Source organism: Stomoxys calcitrans, chromosome 3 (genome assembly GCF_963082655.1).
Source record: "Stomoxys calcitrans chromosome 3, idStoCalc2.1, whole genome shotgun sequence".
NCBI classification, from domain to species: domain Eukaryota; kingdom Metazoa; phylum Arthropoda; class Insecta; order Diptera; family Muscidae; genus Stomoxys; species Stomoxys calcitrans.
This window is the reverse complement of record NC_081554.1, coordinates 31341655-31354241: the sequence shown is the minus strand read 5'-3', so window position 1 is coordinate 31354241 and position 12587 is coordinate 31341655. Positions and strand designations below refer to the sequence as shown.

The 12587-nt window shown below is 39.0% G+C and overlaps 1 protein-coding gene across 6 annotated transcripts in view; it reads left to right on the top strand.

Moving 5' to 3' along the window:
- The window catches only part of LOC106090588 (protein split ends), a 327322-nt gene that overhangs the window by 26090 nt on the left and 288645 nt on the right, over window positions 1–12587 (top strand). For 2 of the 6 annotated variants that reach the window (XM_059365852.1, XM_059365847.1), the window contains exon 2: window positions 2549–2933. The exons of 1 other annotated variant lie outside the window; for it this stretch is intronic. In XM_059365852.1, coding sequence (XP_059221835.1) covers window positions 2839–2933 — 95 coding nt within the window. In that variant the 5' untranslated portion in view covers window positions 2549–2838. Of the gene's footprint in view, window positions 1–2548; window positions 2934–12587 lie in introns of those variants that run through there. 3 more of the 6 variants (XM_059365848.1, XM_059365850.1, XM_059365851.1) reach the window with 3 other exon arrangements.

Below are 12587 nucleotides of genomic sequence, written 5' to 3'. Positions count from 1 at the left end.
TCGCCAACGTTAAGTTTGTGCCTCAGCTCTTTACATGTGCTAATGTCGTATACATTTCATTGAAGAATATATTGAGGTCCTCTTGAATACCCTACCTCTTCATTGTAGAATGCCAATTTTGCAAAACAACAGCAAAAAGAAAAACATACTCAACGTATTTTGGCATATTGCCGATGACGATGATGCTGCAGCATCCTCAATTGTTGTTGTTGTTTTTCGGGCAATGAAGCAAAAGAATAACAAATTCTTGTATAGATAGATTGATGGGATGTTATTGTTTGGATCTCGGCAAAAATTCAACTATTCCTTCAGATGAGGTTGACAATGCTTGTTTCTCAAGCGCATTATTTAAACTTTCCACTCTGGTTTGCGTTTGATGTGTGGTGTTAGTCGAAAATAACAGAGGAAATCTTAATAAAAGGCAAAGAAGAAGAAGAGGACAACAACGACAGCGACTACAAAATAACCATAATACAGGAATACTGCAAGAGAAGAGGCATAAAAACATACATAAAACAACAACAAAAAGCAAGTTTACAACAATACCCTCTTAACATAACAACATGGTCGTTGGTTTGGGTTGTATAGTCGTCGTCTTCGTCATTAACATCATCATCACCAACACCATTTGCAAAGCCACACCACCGCTGGCCGCTCGCTTGCTTTACCAACGGCATACTTCTTTTACTCTTCACTGCCCGTTGGCACGTAACCTACCTAGCAATGTATTGCAAGCCATAAACAACCCATAGTCGCAGCCAGGCCTCGACGTCGCCGTTGTCTTCGTTCACATTATGACTATGCCAGCTAAAATACACACAACGTATGTTTGTGTTTGTGTGCATTTTTCTATGGCAATCAAATGTACTCTCGTGACTGGGTATGTGCGCAACTTGCCATTTTATCTCTCCCTTTTCCTCGTATGGCCATAATGAAGCACACCAACTTACAAACCCATACTTATCGCATGTTTGTTTGCTTGCTTGCTTACTTGGTCGTTCGGTTGCTCACTCGTTCATTTGTTCGTTCGGTCTCTTTTGCACTCGTGGCTGTGTGACTAAAAAACCCAACAGTTATTATAAAAACAGCAAATAAAGCGCTGTTGCCACATTTCATTATACACAAATATACACAACAATAACAAATACCAAGCACACACAGCCAAACACGGGTATGTTGCCTCAATAAGCCTCGACTCGATTCCACTAACTACGGAAGCGCTGTTGCCGATTTTCATTTTACGTTTATAAAAAGAATTTTTATACAATTTTTGTTGCTGCTGCTGCTGTTGTGTTTTTTTGGTGCTTCTTCTTCTTTTGCGTTCATATGGTATTGGGTAGGTTGGTTGGGTTGTGGATCAGGAGGGCTGGTGAGAACGGGTGGCGGGTAAATGAACGTGAATACTGGCAGCGCGCGAACCCAAACGTACTAAAATGTATGCTAGTGTTGTTGTTATAGTTGGTGCTGCTGCTGCTGCCGCTGTTTTTGGTACAAAAACATTTCGTTGTTTTGCTGTAGCCTTATTGTTGTTGTTGTTGTTGCTCGTCTAGAGAGTACACTGTGATGATGATGATGATGACGACGACGTTGTTGTGTTTTTCTTTAACCATAAATGTGTGTAGTTTGAACTCAAATGGTTTTTATGTTGGTGTCGCTGCTGCCGTTGTACTGATGCCGCTATTGATGACGATGGTGTGGTATTGTTGCTGTTCACAGTGCCCCCGATGGTTTTCACATCTCTTAACGCTTTCTCCCCCTCTCCTTTCTGTTAGTTAAGCTAAATTTGTTGTTCATGTATAGCAACGGTATGGTAGTACCAACAGAAAGACACCATCTTCGTCATTCTTCCCATCCGCAGCAGAACAGCCTGGTTGGTAGGCCAGACCAGGCCTGTTCAGACACACACACACACACACCCAGGTTTGTTGGAAGTTTCCGCTGTTATGGCCGCTTGTCTTATGTTTGCTGAAGAAGAAGAATTCAATATTAAGCAAAAAATACCAGATCCTCCATGCCGATGACAACAAATGGTAATAAAAATTTACTGGATTCTTACCTCCCCAACCAAGTAAGGGGTCGAACGACGAGTATGGCAAAAACAGAGAATTGAACCAATACTTGTATATCTACTAACCAAATCGAATAACATCAATGGCTTTGATTTAAGTTATAATTTTCATTATTTTTCTTGAGGAAAGAAAAGAACTAAAAAAAAGAGGATGGTGAGGAAATCAGGGTCCATTGTTTTATTGTATGGCACATAAGAGAGCAAAGCCATACTACAGGAAGGCTAAAATTTCCAGCAATTCTTCTCACTAAGGTAGTGTTGCTCAAGCAAAAGGTTCTCGATTCCATGGCATAAATCAGGTGCTTTATGAATCAAGCCAACGAAGCTGATGGTTCGAGTAACATAGCCTTAGTGGTTCCGGTTCCAAATGTTCAGAAACAGTTGTGTAGCTCAATGAAAACCCTTACTTCCAACTTAATCCTTATTTAAAATTTCCTATTATTTTTCATTGAATTTTCTTCATTTTTTTTCTCTTTTCAGATTAAGAAAAAAAGGAAATATCTCTCCATATGGCAAGAAAAAAAATTAAAAGTTATTTAAATTGAAAATAGTAAAAAAAGCCAATAGCATTGAAGAAGAAAAAAGTTTCAATCCACATGCTGATTGATTGAAAAGTTTTGGTAAAACAAAAAATAATCGGTTTTAACGATTTTTTGTTTTTCTACGCTGAAACCGAAATCATTCAGAAGAAAAAGCAAATTTCAGATGAATGGGTTTGGAGTGCGCCCATTTAAAAAATAATTCGCCTCCATGAAGTTTCATAAACAAAAATGGTACGAGAGACCAACAACGTTTGTTTTGGACAAATAGCCCAAGAAACACAAGTTGTTGTACGAGAGGATAACAAAAGAGATCACTTAAAACGGTAGGTTAAAAAAAAATTCAAATAAAATTTTAAACATTGAAGAAAACTGAGAGGAAATAGGAAGTCAACACAAAAAATGATAAAACCCCTCATATGGCCAAAAGAGTTATTTAAAAAATGTAGAGTATAATTAAATGTGGGGATACTAACCGCTTTACTATCGAGGAAATATTTATTTTTTTAGTTTAAATATTAATTAACAATTTAAAGATAAATGCAATTTTTATGTGCATAAGTCCCTCAAACCGCAGATTGGTCTATATGGCAGCTATATCCAAATGTGCATTTGAACCATACCCCGTTCAAATATCGTATGTTCTACCATAACTCACTGTAGCAAATTTGCCTAAGACCCTGAATCCGCAGATAGGTCTTTATGGAAGTTGTATCCAAATATTGCCAGATCTCGACTATACTCCGTTCGGATTTCGGGTGCCCTATTGCAATTTATTGTTCCGAATTTCAGTAAAATCGGATAGTAAATGCGTCTTTTATGACCTTAAGACCCTGAATTAGCAGATTCGTCTATATGACAGCTATATCTAAATATGGTCTGATGTGAACCATACTTGGCTTGGATATCGTGTGGTCTTGCCCAACCCATTGTTTCAAATTTCACAGAAATCAAGTGATAAATGCGACTTTCATGGGCATAAGCCTCTGAATCCGCACATCGGTCCATATGACAGCTTTATCCAATTGGGGTCTGATGTGGACCGTACTCGGTTCGAATGTCGGGTATCCTACTGCTACTCAATGTTCCAAATTTCAGAAAAATCAAGTGATAAATGCTGCTCTATCTAAATGTGGTCCAATCTGAACCATACTCCGTTCGGACATCAGATGCCCTACTGCAACTCATTGTTCCAAATTTCAGCAAAATGGACCAATGAAGAAGAACATGTTTTCGTACAGCTTTACTGAGATGCCTTGATCATCATTATTTTTGAAACATGGCGGATTTTTATATCCTCCACCATTGGATGGGGGTATACGTCATTAGATTTGTATCGTAACACATCGAAATATTAATCTGATACCCCACAAGTCTATATAATCTTGATTTTCTTGACATTTTAAGTCGAAAGCATGCTTACTTTCGAAGAAGTAAAGCTAGCCCCTTGAAATTTTACACAAAAACTTCCTATTAGTCTAGGTACGGTCCAAATCGCTTCATAACCCGATATTGCTGCCATATAAATCGATCTCTGATCTTTACTTATTGAGCCTCTAAAGGGCGCAGTTCTTATCTGACTTGATTGAAATGTTGTTTTAGGTGTTTTGTTGTGACTTCCAACATCTATGACAAGTATGGTCTAAATCGGTTCATAACCTGATATAGCTTCCATTTAAGCCGTTCCCCCCATTTATACTTCTTGAGCCTCTGGAAGGCCCAATTCTTATTCGCTTTGGCTGACATTTTTTTTACAACAACTTCTCCTGATGACCTTCAACACACATGCCAAATATGCTCTGAATCGGTCTTTAATCAGATATGACTCCCTTACAAACCGATTTCACGATTTGACTTCTTGAGCCCCTTTAGGGCGCGATCATATCTGATTTGGTTGACATTTTGTACAACGACTCACATTTGGCCGATCAAGCTAAGCACGCTTTTATTTGGCGATTAAAGTCTTAAGCCTATAACAGGCGCATTTATTACACGATTTCCCGGAAATTTGCTATAGTGAGTTTTGTTAGGCCCGTCGATATTCGAACCAAAAATGGACCAGATCGGAACATATTTCGATATGGCGCCATAAAGAACGACCTGCCGGTTTTGTGTTTTAGGCCTGTAACAGCCGCATTTATTCTGCGATTTTGCTCAAAGTTGAAAGAGTGTGCTACTTTAAGGCTCCCGACATCCAACCCAAATATGGCGTATATCGGAACATATTTGCATATAGCTGCCAGACGGATCTGGCGACTTAGGGTCTTAAGCCTGTAACAGGTGCATTTATTACACGATTTCCCGGAAATTTGCTATAATGAGTTTTGTTAGGCCCGTCGATGTCCTAAAACAAAAATGGACCAGATCGGAACCTATTTGGATATAGCAGCCATATACACCGATCCGCCGGTTTTGGGTCTTAAGCCTATAACAGTCGCATTTATTACCCGACTTTGCTGAAATTTGGAACAGTGAGTTATACCAAGACTCCTAACTTCTGTTCGTTATATGGTCCAGATCGGGCTATATTTAGATATAGCTGCCACAGAGACCGATCTTCAGCTTTAGGGTATAAAGGCCACAAAAGGCGCATTTGTTCTCCGATTTTGCTGAAATTTTAAACAGTGAGTTGCAGTAGGGTTCTCTACATACGACCCGAATATGGTATATATCAGATCATATTTACATATAGCTGCCATATAGACCGATCTGGCGCCTTTAGGTCTTAAACCTGTAACAGGCTCATCTTTTATCCGATTTCGCTGAATTTCATAACATTGAGTTTTATTAGGCCTGGTGTTATCCTAACCAAAAATGGTCCCGATCAGAACATATTTGGATATAGCTGTCATATAGACCGATCTTCCGATTTTGGGTCTAAAGTCTATAACAGGCGCATTTACAACCTGGCTTCGCTGAAATTTTGGAACAGTGACTTGTAACAAGACTCCCAACTTATGTTCCTTATATGGTCCAGATCGGCCTATATTTAGATGTACAATAGCTGCCACAGAGACCGATCTTCAGCTTTAGGGAATAAAGGCCATAAAAGGCGCATTTGTTCTCCGATTTTGTTGTAAATTTAAACAGTGAGTTACACTAAAGGTCTCGACATCCGACCCGAATGTGGTATATATCGAATCATATTTACATATAGCTGCCATATAGTCCGATCTGGCGCCTTAGGGTCTTAAGCCTGTAACAGGCACATCTTTTACCCGATTTCGCTGAAATTCAGAACAGTGCCTTTTATTAGGCCCGGTGATATCCCAACCAAAAATGGTCCCGATCAGAACATATTTGGATATAGCTGTCATATAGACCGACCTTGCGATTTTGGGTCTAAGGTCTATAACAGGCGCTTTCTGGCTTCGCTGAAATTTTGGAACAGTGACTTGTATCAAGACTCTTAGTTATGAACCACTGTGCAATTAATGTGGTTGAATTGACATACAGCTAAGACGACTCCAAGTTCTACATTTCAAATTTTAAATTTTGTTTCAAACTAAAATCTCCAGTGGAAAAATTCCTACAGCAAAAAAATTTCTAAAAATAAAGAAAAATATCAGCAGAAATTTAAACTTGAGGCCAACTGTATTGCTGTCCCCCGCCACCCTCACTCCTACTGATTTGGGCTTTAAAGTTTTGTTTTGTGTATGTATCCCACATAGTTTTAGGTATAATTCCATGAAATATCATACAAATGTATGCATGTGGACTACGAGTATTTGCTAATGTTTTTATGGTCAATATTTATTGTTTATTTTCAAAATGATAAAAACAAATATTGTACATCAGCTGCCATTGTTTGCATAAAGTTTCTATTTGTTTACAAAATTATCATGGCGGCTGGAGGTTGAAAAAAAAAATGTAACTTATCAGCAAGATATGAAAAACTTGGGGAGATTTACTAGGGGCAAACAGAATGGTTAATTTCATGGCGATAGGGCATAGATTTTTATACCCTACACCACTACTGTGGTACAGGGTATTAAAACTTTGTGCATTTGTTTGTAACACCCAAAAGGAAGAGAGATAGACCCATTGATAAGTATACCGATCGACTCAGAATCACTTTCTGATTCGATTTAGCTATGTTCTGTCTGTCTATCTGTCAGTCCGTCCGTCCGTCCGTCCGTCTGTCTGTCTGTCCGTCCGTCTGTCCGTTCATCTGTCCGTCCGTCCGTCCATTCGTCTGTCCGTCCGTCTGTCTGTCCGTCCGTCCGTCTGTCCGTCCGTCCGTTTGTCCGCCCGTCTGTCTGTCCGTCTGTCTGTCCATCTGTCCGTCCGTCTGTCCATGTTAATTTGTGTACAAACTACAGGTCGCAATTTTCATCCGAACGTCTTCAAATTTGATACAGGCATGTTTTTCGGCCTACAGACGAAGCCTATTGAAATTGGAAAAAATCGGTTGAGATTTAGATATAGCTCCCATATATATGTTCGTCCGATTTGCAGTAAAAATGCAATAAAATGGTCACTTGTTAACCCATTCTCTGGAAATTTGGCAGGAAGGATTCTCTTATGACTCTCGACATTATTGGTGAATTTCATAGAAATCGGTTTAGATTTAGATATAGCTCTCATATATATATATCGCCCGATTTTCACTGCTAGAGCCATTTGAAGCGCATTTATTGACCAATCTTCCCAAAATTTTTTACAACGCCTTCCTCGACGACTACCACAATATCAGAGAAGTTTGCCTGAAATCGGTTCAGATTTAGATATACCTCCCATATATATGTTCATCCGATTTGCAGTAATAATGCAATAAAAAGGTCACTTGTTGACCCATTCTCTCGAAATTTGGCGGGATGGATTTTCTTATGAATCTCGACATTACTGGAGAATTTCATAGAAATCGGTTCAGATTAATATATATATATATATATATATCATCCGATGTTCACTTCACGAGCTACTGCCAGCGCATTTGTTGACCAATCTTGCCAAGACTTTGAACAACGCTTTCCTCGACAGAGATCACAATATCTGAGAAGTTTGCTTCAAATCGGTTCAGATTTAGATATAGCTCCCATATATATGTTCGTCAGATTTTGGCTAATTTGCAATGATGTTGTCATTTGTCAACCGTAGTTATTTAAGTTTGAACATATTTGCTCGAAACATGATACAGATTGTTTAATAACCCATCTGAAAACATCCGCCGAGATCCATCGAAATTGGTTTAGAATTGGATATGGCTTCCACATTGTACCTATAGGGTAGGTGTAGGGTATTATACAGTCGGCACCGCCCGACTATTGCCCTTCCTTACTGGGTTTTCTTTCTTTCCTTGAAAGTGATTTTCTTTCTTTCCTTCTTTGAAAAAGATTTGAACACCCATAAAGATTTCATTTCTCAAATCTTTATGATTTACAAAAAAAAAAAAAAAAAAACACCTTAAACAAATCAAATTTATTCATATCTATAAATAGGTAATAATTTTATAATGCTTATTGGCTAGCGTTTTAAGTGTTTCTTATTTTTTTGTATTTATTTTTGCGTAGTAGAAAGGAAAACCTGAAAATCATCCATTGATGACGCAGCCTTTTTATAATTAAAAAAAAATAACAAAAATTATTTTGAATAGATTCCTCCGCATTTCTATGGTGGGTTGTTGTTTTTATTTCTTTTTGGTAGCGCTTGTACAAGATCGAAATCACTAACATCACCTCGCTTGCTAGCCAGCGTCAGACAACATTTGAATGTCAATCCCTCCTCTAATGTGAAATATGTTTTTTTTTTTTCTTGTACGTGTCTGGTAAGAAAAATCTTGTTTTTACTTTAAAGCGACAAACATAAACATTTAGATATGTTTATATGCATTTGTTTGTGTAAAAACATATGTATGTATATGTCATATTGGTTTCTACGAATTTGGTTTGCACAACAACAAAAAAAAAAATACAATAAATAAATATATTTATATTTTTTTGACATTTATATAATATTTTTTCAATGTCATCAAAGGTGCCACAGCGATGTAGGGGATGTTTTTTTCTTCCTAAGAAATAAACAACTTATTTTTGTTAATAATTTTATTTTCGTTAAAATCAGAAATAAACACAATTTTATGATTGGAAAAACATTTTAAAGCCAAAAAAATTTACTAAAAATTAACAAATCACGAACTTTAATACTGCGTCGCTTTAGTTTAGGTGGGACATGAGGTTGCAGATTTTGTGCTGGCCCTTGTCAATGTGGTTTAACACCTAAACCAGTAATTGGGGTTTTCGGTGCTCTAAGAGCATGTTTACATTGAGATTTTTATGATCTCGCTTTAACTAAATCCAAAAATCCGTTGCGTTTAGACTGCGTTTTGAGGGGATTTAAGTGACATACACAAGCGTACAGGCGTATACATGAATGTGCATATTACACACATAAATACACAATTCTTGAAAACAGTTGCATATTTTGGTACTTTTATCGATTATTCAGTCCCGAAATTGGTTTTATATGAGATTTAAAATAAATCCTGTAAAAATGAAATTTATTTTTGCAGGGTAAAACCTGCAAAAAACCAAAGGATTTAACACTTAAATCTCGATAAGGCCATAAATCTGGATTTAGTGGGCAATGTAAACGTACTATAAGTAATGACGAGTAACAAGTAACAAGTAAAAGTGTGCTAAGTACGGTCCGGCCTAATCTTGGAACCCACCACCATGGATTCTGTTACAAATTTATACAAAATAAATTAAGTTGTAGGGCATAATTTTATTCTATATGCCAAACTTTTGTCAGACCAGCAAAAATTAAAGCTTCTTGGAACCGAACCAGGATGATCGAGAGACCGGTTTACATGGGAGCTATATCAGGTTATAGACCGATTTAGACCGTACTTGGCACAGTTGTTGGAAGTCATAACAAAACACTTCATGCAAAATTTAAGCCAAATCGGACAAAAATTGCGGCTTGTAAGAAGTCAAATGGGGTGATCGGTTTATATGGGAGCTATACGAGGTTATAGGCCGATTTAGGTTGTTCTTAGCACAGTTGTTGGAAGTCATAACAGAATACTACATGCAAAATTTCAGCCAAATCGGACAAAAATTGCGGCTTTCAGGGGCTCAAGAGGTGAATTCGGGAGATCGGTTTATATGGGAGCTATATCAGGTTATAGACCCATGTGGACCGTACTTAACACAATTATTGGAAGTCATAACAAAACATTACGTGCAAAATTTCAGCTAAATCGGACAAAAATCGCGTCTTCCAGTGGCTCAAGAAGTCAAATCAGGAGATCTGTTATATGGGAGCTATATCAGGTTATAGACCGATTTGGACCGAACTTGGCAAAGTTATTGGAAGTCATAAAATAATGCCAAATGCAAAATTTCAGTCAGATTAGACAAAAATTGCGGCTTCCAGCGGCTCAAGAAGTCAAATCGGGAGATCGGTTTATATGGGAGCTATATCTGGTTATAGACCGATTGGGACCGTACTAAGCAAAGTTGTTGGAAATCATAACGGAAAACTACGTGCAAAATTTCAGTCAGATCGGATAAAAATTGAGGCTTCTAGGGGCTCAAGAAGTGAAATCGGTAGATCGGTTCATATGGGAGCTATATCAGGTTATAGAGCAATTTGGACCGTAATTAACACAGCTTTTGGAAATCATAACGGAAAACTACGTGCAAAATTTCAGTCAGATCGGATAAAAATTGCGGCTTCCAGAGGCTCAAGAAGTCAAATCGGGAGATCGGTTTATATGAGAGCTATATCAGGTTATCGACCAATTGGGACCGTACTAGGCACAGTTGTTGGAAGTCTTAACAAAACGCTACATGCAATATTTCAGCCAAATCGGACAAAGTTACGGCCTGTAAGGGCTCAAGAAGTCAAATCGGGAGATCGGTTTATATGGGAGCTATATCTAAATTTGAAGCAATATGATCCATTTTTAGATCCCAATGACCTATAACAATAGAAAGTGTCTGTGCAAAATTTCAAGTGGCTAGCTTTACGCGTTCGACCGCTATCGTGACTGACGGACGGACGGACATGGCTAGGTCCACTCAGAATGTCGAGACGATCAAGAATCTGCATACTTTATGGGGACTTAGACAAATATTTCGATGTGTTACAAACGGAATGGGTAGAAAAGTATACCACCATCCTATGGTGGTAGGTATAACAATTGGTAGTTGATATGGTTCAGTCCAGAAACTTTGAATCTTGCCTTTGCTGATTTGCTCCATCAGATCGTGAGTAGGATGACCTCAATCATTGGTCGTCCAGTTAATGGGCATCTTGGGAGTGTGTGATGGTTTCATCGTCTGCTCCCTGATCATTAGGTTGCATTGACTTTCCTGTCACTGCATTGCCTGATGTTTTAATATTAGGATCTTTGCATATTCAAGTCTTCCGAATCTTGAGAAAGTCGGCAATGAAATGAGGGTCCCTGTACGTTAGGTTCTTTTGAATCTGATGTTCCAATATTACGATCTTTGCCTATAGTAGTCTTCCAAATTTCGAGTAAATGGTCTTCTCGGTTCCCTGTGCGTTAGGCGGCATAGATTTCTTTGTCACTGCCCTACCTGATGTTTCAATTTTAGGATCTTTATCTATCCTAGTCTTCCGAATACGGTGATGGCTCCGTCGTCGGGTCCTTGTTCGTTAGGCTGTGTTTGGGTCTCTCGCCCTTGCACTGCCTGATGTTTTAGTATTCGGATCTTTGCTTATCCTAGTTTTTTCAATATTGGGAGAGACTGTGATTGTATCGTCGTCGGCCCTCTGTTCGTTAGGTGGTATTGAGTGTCCTGCCATTACACTGCCTGATGGCTTAATATGAGGATATTTGCCTATCCTAGACTTCCCAATCTTAAAAAAACGGCCCTGGTTCCGTAGTACACAATGCCTTAAGTATTCGCCAAAATTGCTCACCACGAGGAGAATTCATTCCTCCTTCTTCTTCCTGTGGAAGATCTCCCATTTCTCCACGGCCAACTCGTATCATGCGTTCCTTCGCGAATTTAAGACTTATATCCTGCGTTCCTTCGCGAATTCGCCGCCCTCATCCTTGTTGAAAACCGTTGCCTTTGTGAGTAAATTTTTCTCACAAGGTCGAGCTTTGCGTCCCAGGGAGCGAAGATACTTCCAACGAGTTTTTTGACGATATCAATATCAATCAGCTGATGCAAAGTGCAGCGTTAAGATGTCCGCTCTATACTCGCAGTTCATAATCCGCAGGGGTGGACCCCCTTCAACACATGATTGAAAACCCGTTCATTTACTTGATGCGTCACCAATGATCTGGTGGAATCCTACCGGATACACTGTTAATATCAATGACTGCATAAGTCATCTCACCTCTCTTGCGCTCCCTTGCCACTCTGGCGTAAGAGGGCGCTTCTTACCTTTTTAAACTACCATCTTTCCCTTACGTGATGGCTGTGGCTTCCTTTTGGAAGTCACAGTCCTCCCCCATGAAGACTCAGAGGCCATGCGCTCCTCCTTCATTACTGTTCCGACTTTGTCTGCCTCCGCAGCACACTGTCTGGGGTCTCCATTGCGGAAGATTTGGTTTGGTCTTCCCAAAGTACTTGAAAGCGGGGAGCTTTCTTTCTTCTTCTGAGTTTTAGCAGTTGTATGCTCATCGGGAGATCTGATTCTCTTTCCAGCTTTCGAAGAAGTACTTGGAATGTGAGTTCTATCCCTTCCAGCATCCTGCACTTTAGCCCGATTGTGCTGCCGGTGCATTTTCCTCTGTCTCCTTCGTTGGGCCCCGGATCGATTTCTCGATCTTCTTGCTAGAGCAAAGTTCTCGCTAACTACTGCCGCACAGTGGGCCAAATGGCAAAAAAATTGGAAATAAGTCTACAACTTTTTATCTGTTGATTTTAGCCATACAAAATGTTCTAGACATTTGTAGAGGAGGACATAGGCTTTCAGAAAAGTGCTGTTGTTGGTCCATATCTTTAATACAGGGTGAGCTACAGGGTGTCAAAGTTGACCACTTTTGACTTCTC